The sequence below is a fragment of the Phocoena phocoena genome, chromosome 15 (genome assembly GCF_963924675.1).
Source record: "Phocoena phocoena chromosome 15, mPhoPho1.1, whole genome shotgun sequence".
Classification (NCBI taxonomy): domain Eukaryota; kingdom Metazoa; phylum Chordata; class Mammalia; order Artiodactyla; family Phocoenidae; genus Phocoena; species Phocoena phocoena.
The window spans coordinates 1,832,612-1,848,826 of NC_089233.1; the positions used below are offsets into that span (position 1 = coordinate 1,832,612).

General features: G+C 53.5%; 1 protein-coding gene across 1 annotated transcript; it reads left to right on the plus strand.

Moving 5' to 3' along the window:
* Nucleotides 1-44: 44 nt before the first annotated feature.
* On the plus strand, nucleotides 45-12,645 carry BRAT1 (BRCA1 associated ATM activator 1). Its single transcript, XM_065892640.1, has 13 exons — nucleotides 45-181; nucleotides 3,746-3,900; nucleotides 5,878-6,025; nucleotides 6,528-6,900; nucleotides 7,177-7,290; nucleotides 8,343-8,434; nucleotides 9,140-9,258; nucleotides 9,332-9,518; nucleotides 9,746-9,819; nucleotides 10,868-10,970; nucleotides 11,091-11,189; nucleotides 11,448-11,623; nucleotides 11,950-12,645. Exons 1-13 carry the CDS (start codon nucleotides 55-57, stop codon nucleotides 12,643-12,645), a joined length of 2,463 nt encoding a protein of 820 aa, XP_065748712.1. The 5' UTR covers nucleotides 45-54.
* The last annotated feature ends 3,570 nt before the right edge of the window (nucleotides 12,646-16,215 follow it).

Genomic DNA, 16,215 nt, shown 5'->3' on the forward strand with positions numbered 1-16,215 from the left:
AGGGCAGGCGGGGTCTGGCCCTGACAGTGCCTTTGCAGGAGCCCCAGCCTCGTCATGGACCCAGAGTGCTCCCGGCTCCTCCCTGCGCTCTGTGCCGTCCTGGCAGACCCCAGGCAGCCTGTGGCAGATGACACTTGTTTGGAGAAGCTGCTGGACTGGTTTACAGCGGTAACCGAAGCAGGTAAGGGTGAGGGTGCTGCTGCTGACTTTCCCCGGAGGCCAGAGGGTGCCGGGCTCCCCTGTCCTCCGGAAGGACTGTCTATCCGGTGTCCTTCCTTCATACCTTAAGGATTCCCCCTGGCTCTGGGGACACGGCAGGCTGAACCTAAGGGGATGATCAGGAGAGCTTGAGCTGCAGGCCGCCCGTTATTCAGGCCACGCTAGGTGGCTGCCGAGGCCACGGGACAAACTTACCTTGTTTTTTTTTGTTTTAAGAAATCGGTTTTTCTTTCTGATTATGTAAGTAATACATACTCTTTAAATAAAACTTGAACAGCACAGAGGAGTAAAGAGGAAGATTAAACCACTCCGAACATTTTTTTCTTTCCAGCCTTTTTTCTTAACACATCATAATTCTGTACTTCTCTTATAAAAATGAGGTCACACCGTAAATACAACATATCTTGCTTTTTCTCTCTTACTGTCCTAGTGGGTGTTTTCCCCACTGACACGTTGATTTTATTGACTGTATGTCAGTTTGCTCTGTGAATGGACGTTAATTTTACAATTAGTCCACTGTTGTTAGATGTCTATGTTTCTAATGTGTCATTACGATAAATAACGACATAGTGGCTTTCTTTGTACGTAAATCTGCCCATGTAAATGTTTGTCTGATAATTGTTTTAGTGTGGATTACATGTCATAAATTTCTGCTGTTTGTTTCTTTGGTTTACCCTGTTCTTTTACTCTCTTTTGAGTTGAATATCTAGGTCTGTCTGGTTTTCTAATAGATGCATTTAAGGCTACACATGTCTCTGCAGGTATCACTTTAGCTACACCCTGCAAGTCTTACTATGTGGTGCTTTTGTTGTGATTTACTTCCAAATATTTCATACTTTTCATTATAATATTTCTTTATCCACAAATTATCAATATTTAGAAGGGTATCTTTAGATTCATGACATGGGGTTTTTTTCAGTCTTTTTATTACTGATTTCTAATTTATTTGGTTGGAGTTAGAAAGTATTTGTATGTTGATTCTTCTGTATCTGTTGAGGCTTTTATCGTGGCGTAGTACACAGACCATTTTTGCACCTGTTCTATAGATTTCTCTATAGGATATTATTTTCTGGTATTTATAGAGTCCTCAATTGTGGCCTAGTAGTTAAATTAAAAAAAAATCTTTTTAATTGAAGTATAGCTGATTTACAGTGTTGTGTTAGTTTCTGGTGTACAGCAAAGCGATTTGTTTTTTTTGTATATATATACACACACACTTTCAGAGTCTTTTCCATTATAGTTTATTTATTTATTTTTTTCCATTATAGTTTATTACAAGATATTGACTCTAGCTCCCTGTGCTGTACAGTAGAACCTTGTTTATTTTATATATAGTAGTTTGTATCTGCTAATCCTAAACGCCTAATTTATACACCCCCCTTCCCCTTTAGTAACCATAAGTTTGTTTTCTGTGTCTGTGAGTCTGTTTCTATTTTGTAAATAAGTTAATTTGTATCTTTTTTTTTTTTAGATTCCACATATAAGTGTTACGATATCTGTCTTTCTCTGTCTGACTTACTTCACTTAGTATGATAACCTCTAGGTTCATCCATGTTGCTGCAAATGGCATTATTTCATCCTTTTTTATGGCTGAGTGATAGTCCATTATACACACACACACACACACACACACACACCCCACATCTTTATCCATATCTGTCACTGGACACTTAGGTGGCTTCCATGTCTTGGATGTTGTAAATAGTGCTGCGATGAATTTTGGGGTGCATGTATCTTTTCGAATTATGGTTTTCTCCAGATATGTGCCCAGGAATGGGATTGCTGGATCATATGGTAACTCTATTAAAAATTATTTTTAAATAGCTTTATTTGAGATATGATTTACATATCATGAAATTGATCTATTTAAAGTGTGTAATTCAGTGGTTTTTAGTAAATTCACACAGTTTTGCCACCATCCAAAGGTTAATTTTGCAGCATTTTCATCCCCTTAGAAGAAACCTGGTATCCATTAGCAGTTAACCTCTTCCCTCCTCCCCCAGCCTGTATGTATTTTCCTCAGTGTTGTACATGGTGAAAAGAATATAGTCTCCATACTCGTTCCTTAGTTCAAGTTTACGTTGTTAAAACCTGTGATGTTCTTGCTAATTTGTTTGCTTAACTGTTTTTGAGAGATATGTGAAAATCTTAAACGAAGATGGTGGATTCAACAATTTCTGTTTGAAATTCTGTCTTTTTTCCCCCTTTGTACATTTTGAAGTTAGGTTAGGTCTGTACAGTCTTAGACTGTTCTATCTTCCAGGGTTTGGCTGTTTGAGCAATGACTTTCTTTCTAAAGCTCTGACAGAGCTTTTTCCTTTAAAGTCAGTTTTGTTTGATATTACTCTTTCTGCAGCAGCTTTTTAAAAATTAGGATTTGCCAACTGTATCTTTTCAGCCTTTACAAATCTGGCCTTCTGTGTTGTCACGCTTCATTGTTCCTTACACACGGTGTGAGGCTAGCCTTTGGTTCTTGATCTAGTCTGCACAGCTCTTTATTCTGATGGACAGTTTCATTTGTTGAGTTTACTGTTATATTTGAACCTATTTTTATTATATTCTTTTGTATTTAAAACATTTTTTCCATGCCTTGTTGTTGTGCCTTTTATCTCCTTTTCTGCCCCCCCCCCATTGGATTAATAAAGCTTTTGTTTCTTCAGTCTTTCTGGTTTTGAAGTGAAGTTTTGAAGCATTCCACTTACGTTTTTAGAGGTTAGTCTTACGTGCAAACTGGATTGTAAAAGTTGAAAGTCAGTTAGAATCTCTGTCTTCTGCGCCAACCACGCACGGAGCCTCGGGCACTTTAACCCCAGCTCAGTCCAGTCTTCCGTGTTTTGTTGTCTGGTATTTTGATTCTGTTTCGTTTTAAACTTCTTCAAAAGTTACTTAATTTTTAAAGTCAGTGCTTTTTTAGGTTTGCCCACAATGTTTTTGGTTTCTTTGATTCTTGCTTCTCTCTCCTTCACCCTGTTTTTCCCTCCTTACTGTGCCTCATTGTCCTTTCACAAGGGCCTCGCAGTGGAAGCCCTCCCAGTGTTGCCCCAGGTTTCCTCCCCCTTCGCCTCCCCCACCCCGTCAGTGCTTTGGAATGACAGAGCAGTTGCCTATAGACGTTTTAGATGCCACATCTGGAAAAGAATGCCTGTTCCATTGTGCTTCTCGCTTTCGTATTCTCAGTTTAAGAGAAAAGTATCCGTTGGAGAGGTGAAAATTGTCCTCTGCTTTAATTTGCATTTCTTTTTCGTAATCAGCAAGGCAGAATATCTTTCGTGGTTTGCTGGCCGTTTGTATATTCTGTCCCAGTCCCTTGCCTGTTGTTAAGGTATTGGCTTTCTATTTTGTCCCCCCCATTGAATTAAAGTTATGGATCCTTCGTGGCAGTTGTTGCAACGATTTCCTCTCGGTTGGACTGCTGAGTCTAATAGCCTGAGAGAAAGGGAGTCTGGGGGTTGCCAGAAGAATGGTCCCTTAGGGAGGCATGCGCTGTGCCCCTGGTAACATGCTTCCCGGCTGGGCCTGTCTCCAGGGTCCAGTCTCCTGTTACTACAGGAAAATCCCTGCCTGGTAGAGCTGCTGTTCCACGTGTTGAAATCCCAGGACCTAAGTTCCAGAATCCTCTCCTTCTCACTCCGCCTCGCAGGGATATTTGCAGCCCAGGAAGACTGCTTCCAGTATCTTCAGGTGAGCCTGGGTCCTCCCACCTGAGTGACCCACCTTCTCCTGCAGGTACACAAAGCACTGGTGGCTGTCATGACCCCTGAGTCTCTGAAGCTTGTTTTGCCCCCGTGTCTTGACGTGTACCGCAAGGTTTTTATTCCTGAGTGTAGTTCTCCTTTGAAGAACTGACCAGGAATGATGTTGGGGTGAACGGTGAACATTTTAAATACGGCAGAGCTGGGGCTGGCTCTCTGCCCTGGTGCTGCCCTTCATGGGTGTTCCTCGGTTCAGCAGTGCAGGCTCCAGGGACCCAGCCCACACCAGCTCACTGTGGGACAGGCTTCCCAGGAAATGACTTCATGTGTGATAATCCACCCATACCTCTGGTGCTTTGCAGTTGGTAGAACACCTCAGTTTACAAAATCACATTCATGTTATCCTGGGCGCCCTGGCCAGTAAGCAGGTCAGGAGTCTTCATCTTTCTCCTGGATTAGGAGACAGTGAAGGCTCAATATAAGAATCCCACAGAGCTGGCAGAGCTCGCACTAGACCCTGAAGAGTCGCACTGTCGAATGCTCTGTTACACCACCTGTTTCTCTGCAAGTAAATCCTCAGTCCCAATCAGATGGCCTTCCCCAACTTCGTTGATTTCCTGAGTACTTCCCAGTTCCCGTCTCTACTTCTCCATGGCCTCCTCTTCCTTCCCAAGGTTGACCATGGCTTTAGAGGCTTAGAAGGCCACTGACTGCCCTTCAGTCTGGTGGTCGGCCCCCTGCACGTGGGGACGAGGGACACGGGCAGGTTCGGGCTCTGAGTCGCAGTGGAAGGTTGCTTTCTGTCCTGGGCCCGTGGCACTGGCTTGGGCTCCTGTTCCCTTTTCACCTGGCCCTTCACAGCCTCCCAGGGGGTCTGGCAGCCCTAAGGGCCCTTCAGCAGCCGGATGCTCACCAGTAGACGGTGCCTGGGCAGCGGACATGTGGGCAGACTGCCTGAGGCAGGGGGCTGAGCCTTTGTACCTTCCCGTTGGCTGCGAGCTGCCCCCAGGGAGAGGCTGCAGCTCTGGGGGCGCATTTCGGTGATGCGAGATCCCACAGAGGGCCTGCCCTGTGAGCTGCCGCCTCCAGCAACACCCCTCAAGGCCTCGAGGCCACTGCGGAGTTAGAGTCATACTTGAGTGATTGGAAGTGTGTCTCCGAGGCCCTGTGGTCCCTTACCCTGGAGTCTGAGATGACTTGAGGGTGGGGACCAGCATTTTATTGTCAAGATAGACGAGGCTCAGAGCTAGTAGCTACACCAGTGAGGGGCTCCGTTGGTAAGAGGCAGCCCCCGAGTTTCCCACTCATTGGCACCCTGTAGTGAGCAAGCACCTTGTGCACGCGGCAGCAGATCAGGACAATGCGTTATTGTCCTGTGGACGTCCACGAGCAGGTGGGGATCGAGCTGGGAGTTAGCCGTGCCTGCTGACGGGGCGGGGTGGTCAGCTTCGTAGGGGCAGTGGTCTTGCAGCCGGGTTGTAAGGGGTTTGAGCAGGTGTATGGGGGGTGTGCTGGGGGATCCAGGGTAGGGGACACCTGGAGGAGGGCAGCTGCCCTGGAGGGCCCCGAGTGCCAAGCACAAGAGCCCAGTAGGCCGTGGAGACCTTTGGGGTCCTTGAGCGCAGCGTGTCATGGTCAGAGGGGGGCCGTTGGCGTTGCAGTTGGTGGGCTGTTTGGGGGAAGGGTTTCTGAAGTGAACTGTGACAGGGTTGATGAGGCTTTATGTAAAACCCAGTTCTCCCTTGCGAAATTCTGTCCCCTGGAAGGCACAGTTGGCAGTGCTGTGGCTGCCATCGGTCTGCTCTGGTGGCCACCTGCCACCTCTCACAGGCTCTTTGTGTCGGCTGCTCACAAGAAATTCCCCCAAAGAAGTGCCTCGACCAGCTGTGAATGATAGAAAAGCCATCTCTGATGTGGGGTCCCCTGGGAACTTGCTCAGGTCCCCACTTCCTTCTCTGCTTCCCAGCAGGGGGAGCTGCTGCCCATGCTCTTTGGGGAGGTGGGCCCCCTCGGAGGAGCGGCCTGGACGGCCCCCGCTGTGCGCAGCGGCTGGATCCAGGGCCTGCGCACCCTGGCACAGCATCCTAGCGCCCTGCACTTCCTCGCCGCCTGTGGTGAGTGCCCCCGTCTGCCCTGCCTTCCGCCTCTGCCCTTGCCGTGCCTGATGCTCTGCGGCTCCTGGGAAATCACCGCACCTTGCTGGGTCTCTTCCTCTGAACATGAAAGTGGCTGTGGTATCATAGAGCTGTTGTGAGGAACATTCGGGGTCACCAAGGGTTGGAGGACCCTCAAGGGTGTACGGTGTCCTGTGGCTTGTAGGTGAGACCCAGCAGTTGGGGTGGCTTTGAAACTGACGAGAAGAATCCCAAGTGGCCAGGGTTCTAAAGCCCCTTGCCCTGTGAACCTTCCATTCTGATTCCATTGCCTCTGAGTAGCGGGGAGGCTGGGCCTCTGACAGTGCCTCCGCATTGGGTGGTTTCCGAGTTCTGTCCGTGAGGGTCTGAAGTCCAGTGGTTGAAGCTGCTCAGTGGTTTCAGCGTCTCTGCTGTCACCATGGACTCTGTTCCAGCTGAACCCTGTTTCTCTCCCCACCCGTTGTCCCTCCCCGCCCCCCAGGTGCAGTTGACACCATCTTCTCCCTGCAGGGAGATCCCAGCCTGTTTGTGGCCTCAGCAGCCGGGCAGCTCCTGGTGCACATTCTAGACTTGGCGATGCGGGGCCCGGCCGAGGGCCGCCGCAGTCCGCAGGCTTGTGACTGGCCAGCATGTGCCCAGAAGATCGTGGGTCACATCGAAGACTCCCTGTGCTCCACAGCCATCCCCCAGGTCACACAGGCCCTGAGTGTCCTGACCACTGCGTTCGGGCACTGCCACGGCCTTTGGACGCAAGGCCTTTGGGTGCGGCTGAGCCCCCTCGTGGCCCGCCTGCTCGAGAGAGACCCTGTCCCAGCCTCACACTCGCTCGTGGATCTCCTCCTCAGCGTGGCCCGGTCAGGCCCCCAGGGCGCAGCTGGTGGGGTGGGCAGGAGGTGGGGCTTGTTTTCTTCGGGAAGTCTTGGGGCAGCCATCACACCTGGGCCACATCTCCCTGGCTGCCCGAGAACTCTGCCTCGAGTAGAGGGGACACCAGAGGGGGTCTGGAAGCCCGCACACCTGGGAAAGGCCTTCCGTCTCAGCCGGCACACCCAGCCCAGGCCACGGCGGCCCCCTGGGCACGGTGTGGGCTGGACGGGGGAATGACGTTCTCTTCCTGGGCTCCTCTGCAGTTCTGCGCCGAGCTCTGACCGTGGCCTGTGGGAGACTTTGGCCCAGACTCTGAGCCACTTGAGCCCCACACAGGCAGGGCCTCTGGCTTTGGGGATCCTGAAACTGCAGGACTGGTAAGGATTGGGGTTCATGTTGAGTGAGGCAGGCAGAGAGGTCAGGGAACTTCAGGGGAGCTCCTGAAACCAGAGATCAGTCAGAGGCGGCTGGCTGGGGCGTGGCCGGGCAGTCCGTGGGTTATCACCAAGGTGTTGGCACAGGCTCCGGCTTCTACATTTTTTAGTGGTGGAATAGCTTTATTCACAGGCTCCCCAAAGATAAAAGAGACTCTTGGAGCAGCCCTGCTCAGAGCAGGGCTGGGTTCATACTCAGGACCTGCTCAGCTGCCTTCTGCCACCTCCCCAGTGGCCTCACCTTGTGGATCCTGGGCCACCCTGTGTGCATGCCACTGTGGGGGGGGCGCGTACTAGGGGCTGTGGGACGGTGGAGGGGGACCCGGTAGACAGGAGTGACAGGACAGATTCCCAGAGGGAGAGAGATTTGCGCCCTACCAGGAAGGAGGTGTGGGGTCCGGAGAGGTGGGAAGGAAGAGAAATCATTCCAGGGTTTCGGGCGGACTAGAGCCGGTCTTGGCCCAGGTCTGGGGTGAAAGTGGGCACAGGGCTTGGGGATACGATGCAAGCCTGGCTCTGGGCTCCAGGGTCTCCAGATGTTCAGAGAGAGGGAGTGGTCTGAAGGGAGAGGGAAGGATTGGGCAGCTGGCTTGGAGGGAGAGCTCTGTACCAGCTTGGCCTCCCAACCACCCTGGGCCCAAGCACGTCGGCGAGAGGCGAGACCATGTTCTGGAACGTAGGAAAGGATATCTCAGCATTGGGAGTACTTCCAGGAGCTGGGGCATCCCATCCCTTTGGCCCTGAGCAGGCACTGCCCATCGGAGTGGGTGTGGCCAGGCCTTCCCCAGGCTCTTCCTGGGGCCTGGGTGGCGCTCTCGCAGCTCCTTCGAGTCCCCTGCCAGTGGTGTGAGTGCTGGTCACAGTGCTTACAGGGAGGCTGTTTCTCAAGGGGGTGTCCAGATCCCCAGCACTGACCCCTTTGGCCCAGGGATATTAGGAGGGTAGCCAGCTTGCCTGAGGGCGGGGGCAGCCCTCACCGTGTCCTCTGTCCTCAGTCCACAGGCACTGAGGACCCAGGCCTTTGGCATCCTCCTCCAGCCCCTGGCCTGTGTCCTGGAAGCTGCTGCTCAGGCCCCTGGACCCCCAGGTAGGCTGCTTGGGAACGGTGGGCAGGTGCAGGAAGGCAGGACCCTGGGGTCCTGAGAATGTCCTTGGGGCCAGGATGGGCTGATGGGCAGCGGAGCACCTGGCTTGCCACCCCACCTAAGAGTGGAGGTGGCTGCGGTGTAGCCTGCCGTCCCAGGTGTGACTGCTACTGACGTCCCTGCCTGGGAGTTCATAGGGCAGCGTTGCCCCCTGTGGGCATCAGCTGGAGTGGCCCCCAGAGCCGCTGACCCGGCAGTTGGTGGTGGTTACCGGGGGCCTGGGCTACGTGGATGGTTCCTGACCCAGAGCGGGCACACGGGCTTGGCACTCGTCCTCCCAGAAGGTCAGTTCTGTGATGGGAGAGTGAGTTTCCTCGCTGAGACTTGGCTTGCTTCAGCCGCACGATGGGGTGAGGATTAGAGAAGGGGGGCCAGCTGTGCCTCGGAGCCCCACGTTGAGCGTAGAGATGGGCCTCTGACCAGCGGAAACCGGCCCAGGCGTGGGCTGCAGGGAGAGTGGGACTGCTCGAGAGCCCTGCAGACAGGTTCAGACCTCAGCTCCGGCCGGCTGGACGCCACCCTGGACGAGCCAGCTGCTCGGAACCTCCGGGCCTGGTCTCTGGTATGAAGCAGTGACCAGCGGCAAGGCCTGCAGTGGCCACACAGGAGGTGCCCGCTAACCAGGAGCTGTTTCTGTCGCCCTCTAGGCTTGCTGGAGGGGGCTGCAGCTGACTCGATGGTGGTGGACGCGCTCCTCTCCTCCAGGTCGGCCTGTGTGGGTCTCCTGTGCTGTGCTCTGGCCCACCTGGGGCTGCTGCAGCCGCTGGTAGGTACGGCCCGGCCCAGTCCACACTGGCAGTGGGACTTGTGGCCTGCACTGACCTTCCGTCCTCCCCCAGCCGCAGCGGCCCTCGCCCTGGCCGCAGGCGCCCCTGCTTGGGGCTGCGGTGACAACACTGCGGCTCTGCAGTGGCTCGGCGGCCCCCACCTCCGACGTGGGCGGCCGTCTCTGTGCGATCCTGGTGGGCTGTGGCCGGGTCCAGCGGGCTGCCCTGGATTTCCTGGGGGCGCTGTCTCAGGGGACCGGTGAGTGAGAATGTTTTCTCCTGCACGGCTCGGGTGTTGGGCGAGCCCCACAGCTGCTCAGAGACGTCCCAAGACTGCTGTCCTCTGCATGTCTCCTCTGGGGCAGGGGCTGGGATTCAGCTGCCCGATGGGTTCTGTCCCCTGTTTTCCTTGGGTTGCCACACTTGTGGGCTGGGGAGGCCCCAGGGTAGGAGGTTGGGTGCTTCAGCCATCCACGTCTGTCTCAGGCCCTCAAGAGTTGGTGACGCAGGTGTTTTCCGTCCTCCTGGAGTACCTCGTGAGCCCTGAGTCCAGCTCCATGGTACACACACAGGGTGCAGGGTGGAGGGAAGGGGAGGGGGAGGAAGGCAGAGGCAGGGCACCCCTGCAGGCCTCTCTGGGGCCAGAATTGCCTCTTTTTTTTTTTTTAATAATTAATTTTAAAATTCTGGCTGTTGCTGCATGCGGGCTTTCTTTCTCTACTTGTGGCGAGCAGGGGCTACTCTTAGTTGCGGCGCACGGGCTTTTCATTGCGGTGGCTTCTCCTGTTGTGGAGCACGGGCTCTAGGTGCAGTGGGCTTCAGCAGTTGTGGCTCGCAGGCTCAGTAGTTGTGGCTCGCGGACTCTAGAGCACAGGCTCAATAGCTGTGACGCACGGGCTTAGTTGCTCCCCGGCTTGTGGGATCTTCCCGGACCAGGGCTCGAACCCGTGCCCCCTGCATTGGCAGGCGGGTTCTTAACCACTGCGCCACCAGGGAAGTCCCCAGAATTGCTTCTTAAAGTGAGTTTCAAGGGGCAGACAGCTGCACAGGGTTTGGTCCAGGGCCTGGCATTGGTGGAGGTTGAGCGAGGGGTCGTCGGACTGTGGAAAGCAGGGAGAGGATCCAGTCTTACAGGAAATTCTCCATGAGAGATGTAAACTAGAACCAGGTGGGCCTTACGCTTGGGGTCCCAACTCTCATTGAGGTTTCCTGCAAATCTCCCTGTTCTCGTAGCCCCGAGGTTGAGTCATGCTCTGGGGGTGCAGGAATAGCATGTGTACTGAGCAGGCAGTGGGGAGATTGGATGATAAGCCTGGCAGATTCCGGGGCTTTCAGGAAAAGGTGCCGTGGGTAGTTCCTGCTGTTTTGGTGCAGAAGTTTCATTTCCTCGGTAGTGGGGCTTCCTGACAAGAGCTGGCCTCTCCTTTTCTCTCTCTCTAGTCTTGGATGCCAGTTGGCCACTTCCAGAGGCTTCTGCCTCATAAAAATGAAGTCCGGTGTTCCCTGTCCCCATGTATCCCGTCCCCATCTTACACCCCAGGGCGGGGAAGGGGGCAGGCGGGCCAGCTCACCCCTCCTGGCCCTGCAGCCCCACTCTTCCCGCTCCAGGTTCTGAAGAAGGCCTTCCAGGCCACACTCAGGTGGCTCCTGAGCTCACCCAAGACCCCCGGCTGCTGCGACCTGGACCCCCACACCCAGCTGTTCCTCAGAGGTGATCCCAGCCCCTCCCAGGGGTGAACTGAGGGAGGAGCAGGGATGGAGGCGACTGGGGGCTGGGTGGGAGGCAGGGTGGACATGGCCCGGGCCCTCTGAACCGTTCCTCCTGCCCCAGAGCTGCTTCCTGTGCTCCAGAAGCGCCTGTGCAGCCCCTGCTGGGAGGTAAGGGACTCAGGCCTCGAGTTCCTGACCCAAATGACCAGACACTGGGGAGGTGAGTGCAGGGTGCAGCGCCGGGGGCTGGGGTCCCTGTGGGAGGGCTGGCCTGGCCTTGGCACACCGTCACTGGGGAGGTGAGTGCAGGGCGCAGCGCCGGGGGCTGGGGTCCCTGTGGGAGGGCTGGCCTGGCCTTGGCACACCGTTGTCCCCAGGTAGTTGGGAACTCGGGCTACCTAGGCTGCCTTTGGGGAGGGAGGAGAGGCTGTGGATTCAGCTTTCGGTCATAGCTGGTTGTGGCTGCTTGGACCCCCAGGGCAGGCCGGCTTCAGACAAGCGCTCCTTGCTTCAGAGGTGCCCGAGCTCACCAAGCAGCTTCTGCGAGACCCTGAGAGTTACGTCCGTGCGAGTGCAGTGACCGCCACAGGGCAGTTGTCTAGCTGGGGGCTGTGTGCCACCCCTGCCAGCCCTGAGTGCCCAGGGGCTCAGCAGGTAGGAGGCAGTGGGTCCTGTGGCCGTGCGCCCACCTGGCGGCTGTCCTGATGCCAGGGTGGAGTGGGTCTGCCGCCCAGGGGTGGCATTCGGGGTCGGGCGTGTCCTCTGAATCTCCGGCTCCGCTTCCTGGAAGCCCTGTCACTTGGGCACGGCCACCCCTGTTTGACGGTGGGCAGATGGGGGGCTGAAGGGCACATCGCCTGAAGGAAGCCGAGCATGGCAGGGGGCCCTCATGGGGGTTCTCCCTGCTGCACCCCGAGCCCGTCAGCAGGAACTTGACTTCCCTGGTCCCTCCACCCTCTTCCCACTCTGTCCTCCAGGAGAGCCTGCTCGTGGAGCTTCTGCACATCCTCTCCACAGACTCGGAGGGCTTCCCCCGGAGGGCCGTCATGCAGGTCTTCACTGAGTGGCTGAGGGATGGCCATGCTGACGTAGCTGAAGACGCGGAGCGGTTTGTGGCTGGAGTGCTCCAGGCGGCGAGCAGGGACTTGGACTGGGAGGTGCGAGCCCAGGGCCTCGAGCTGGCACTGGTGTTCCTGGAGCAGTTGCTGGGTCAGCGCGGCTCCCACTGTCCCTATGCCGTGGCCCTGCCCGAGACAGCCCCACCTGGCGTGCTGGACCAGGCCCTGCAGGTGCTCTGCCGTGTGCAGCTCTTTGAGTTTGCCTTCCGTGCCTTGTTTGACTGTGACCGACCTGTGGCCCAGAAGTCCTGTGATCTCCTCCTATTCCTGAGGGCCAAGGCTGCTCCCTGTGGCAGCTCGCAGGAGGCGGGGGACAGTCCCAACGTGGCCTCTGTGGAGGCCACCCTGCAGAGATGGCAGGCAGGTGAACAGGGTCAGCCCCTGGGGTACCTGGAGCCCGGGGCCGTCGTAGCTCTGCTGAGGTCTATAGACCTGGAGGGCCTTCGGGACACCCTGGCTGAGAGCAGTGACCATGTGGAGAAGAGCCCCCAGTCACTCTTGCAGGACATGCTGGCTGCCGTGGGCGTCCTCGGGGAGAATGAGGCCGACTGCTACTGACCAGCCTAGTGGCAACCTCCCCAGGACCCTGCTGCTGCACCACGTCCCTTCCTTGGGCCCTGCCATCCTGAGGGCTCTAGTCTGGCCTGGCTACACAAGGGACCCTCCAGGGAAGCCAGGACCAGGTGAGCCCAGCAAGCTCAAAGAGCCCCACATTTTGATGTATTGCTGAAGAAGTGGCTTATTTTTTACTCAAAATAAGTGATTTGACGGTGCCACTGGGTCAGCACAGTGTTCTAAGACTGCCCAGGGGTAGCCCCCAGGCCTGGGGGGGGCTTGGAGAAACATCTGGGGAGGGACCCTCTGCACAATGGCCACGTGCTTCCGTGGCATGGAGGGGTGGTTCCTCTGCTTGGATCCCACCATGCCCCAGGGACACCCAGGGTCAGAGAGCAAACAGCTCAGGCTGGAGAGTGTCTGGTCTTGGTCCCTGGTCCCTAACGATAGTGACCCCAGGTGTAACCAAGCCAAGTTTTCAGTCTCTGAACCCCCAGGATCAGCTTGACTTTGTAACAGTTCAGAGCTCACCATTTCAACTCACCAGGCACGTAGAGTTGCCAGTGGTAACATCAGGGGAGTTGAGCTCTGGGCTGGTACTCAGGGGACCAAACAGACGGTACACCAGCCCGAGCTCTGCCATTTCCCAGCCATGTGACCCTGGGTTGACCTGTTCCCCCATATGTAAAATGGGAATTTTACTCTTTGCCTCCCAGAGGTAAGTGTCTCAGTGTTCTAAAGCACCCAGAACAGTCAAAGAAGAAATCTCAAGAGAAACTTTGAAATATTTTTAACTGAATGAAAATGAAATTACAACTTACCAAAATTCGTGGGATGTAGCAGAAGCAGTGTTCAGAGGGATGTTTATAGCATTGAATGCGTATATGAGAAAAGAAGAAACATCTAAGATCAATAAACTAAGCTTCCACCTTAGGAAACTAGAAAAAGAGCAAATTCAACCCAAAGTAAGCACAAGAAAAGAAGTAAAAACTAGAGCAGAAATCAATGAAATTGAAAACAGGAAATCAATAGGGGAAATCAAGTAAACCAAAAACTGGTTTTTGAACAGATCAATAAAGTCAATAGGCCCCTAGCTAGGCTAAGAAATAAAAGGGAAGACACAAATTACTAGTACCAGAAATAAAAGGGGACATCACTGCAGATCCCATGATAATTGAAAGGATAATAAAGGAACACGGAGCAACTCTGTGCCCACAAATTTGATAACCTACGTGAGATGGACTAATTCTTTGAAAGACAGTCTGCCAAACTGATACAAGAAATAGATGATCTGAGTAGGCCTGTATCTGTTAAAGAAATTGAATCCGTAATTAACAACCTTCTAAAACAGAAAGCATGAGGCCCAGGTGGTTTCACTAGTGAATTCTACAAAACATTTAAGGAAGAAATTATACCAGTCCTCTACAGTTTTCCAGAAGATAGAGCAGAGGGAATACTTCCTAACTCATTCTATGAGGCCAGCATTACCCTAATACCAAAACCAGACAAATACCCAAGAAAACTAGGAACCAGTTTCATCACAGATACAGAAGTCCTTAACAAAGTATTAGCAGATTGCATCCAACAATGTATAAAAGAATTATACACCAAGATCAAGTGGAGTTCACTTCATGTATGCAAGGCTGGTTCAACATTTGAAAATCAGAGCGATCCATCACATCAACAGGGTAAAGCAGAAAAATCACAAATCATATCAGCCGCAGGAAAGGCATTTGGCAAAACCTCTTACTATCCTCAGTTTTTAGATTGGGCTGAGAAGTGAAGACCCCACAGCCTCTGGAAAGACCCATGTCCTTTGCTGTGTCATAGAAACTTCTTGCAGGGAGAGGTGTGTACGGACAGCAGGGGACCTGTTCTTGGGAGATGCTGTGCCCTGTGGAAAGCAGCTGGTGTTGTCTCGGGCAGAATTTGCATTCTTGGTGCAGGCCTAGCAGGTCTGTCTTCTCACTCCTTCACTAAGGCCAACGCCCATCAGACGGACCTACCTGGTCAAACCCTGGCTTCACCACTTACAGGCTGCTCTGTCCTTGGGCAGGTCATTTAATTCCGCTCAGCCTGGCCTTGTCTATAAAATGGGGATGGACCTCCCCAAGCTGTTGAGAACTGACTGAGACATGGTGAATAAAATGCCTGACATTGTGACTTTCACAAAGAAGATAGTCAACAAGAAGGTGTTAGCTTCTTCCTTTAGTCCTTCCTCTCCCTTAACTGCTGTTCCCAAGGTTGTGTGGATCAGCCTTTTCTCTTCCTGCTCTGCCCACCTCCTTTGAGTGATTTAATTCAGTTCCCTGGCTTCACATACAACCCTCACACTGACAGGACTCCTGTCAGACTTCTCTGAGCCCTGGACCTGCACGTCCAGTGCCAGTGGGTCAGCTGCACTGGGATAGGACGAGGACCCTGCACGTGTGACAACACTAAGCTGCGACACTGCCTCTCTGGTGGATTCCTGAAGTCATTTCTCACAGGGCCTCCTTCCAGCAGCCTTCCCTTCCTCTAATCTTACCCTCTCTGGCTGAAGCAATCTGTCTAAACCTGGTTATTCTCACTCCCCTGCCTAGACCCTGCTGTGGCTCCCCATTGTCAACAGGCTGGCACACAAGACCCTTCAGGCTGGGCACCTGACATCTCCAGCACAGTCTCTTGCAAAGCCCTACCTTAGTCCATACCCTGGAAAATCGCCGGTGTGTGACCATGTAAATCGCTTGGCAGTGCTTAGATTTCTGGGCCCTCTATCTGAGTTTCTGAAGCAGGAGGCCCACAGTGGGGCCCGTGAAGCTGCATTTTTAAAAGTTTATTTTTGACTGCATTGGGTCTTCATTGCTGCACGTGGGCTTTCTCTAGTTGTGGTGAGCGAGGGCTACTCTGTTGTGGTGCGTGGGCTTCTCATTGCGGTGGCTTGTTGTGGAGCATGGGTTCTAGGTGCATGGGCTTCAATAGTTGTGGCACATAGGCTCAGTGGTTGTGGCTTGCAGGCTGTAAAGTGCAGGTTCAGTAGTTGTGGTGTACGGGCTTAGCTGCTCCACAGCATGTGGGATCTTCCTGGACCAGGGATCGAACCCGTGTACCCTGCATTGGCAGGCGGATTCTTAACCACTGTGCCACCAGGGAAGTCCCGAACCTTCATTTTTAACAAGCGTAACAGGAGAGCCTGCTGATAAAAGTATGTGTTTTGGTTTGTCTAAAAATGTCTTCACTGTCATACTTGAATATATTGAGCATAAATTCTAAGTTAGTGGCTGTTTCCTTCCAACACACTGAAATACACTGAGTGCATTCCACCATCCCCTGGCTTCCTTTGTTGCAGCCAAGAGGTCGCTGTCAGTCTGCTATTCTTGGAGGGAGCCTGTCTTCAGTGGATGTTCTTAAGTTGTTTCCCATTGTCTTTGGTTTTTCTGTAATTTTACTACCATGGATAGGTGAGAAGTTTTAAATTTATTCTTGGGATTCTTGAATCTGGATTGGTGTTTTTCATCAGTTCTGGCAAATTCTCAGCTGCTATGCTTTCAAAGTGCTTTTCTCTGATCCAAATTCTCTCTCTAGCACCCACCC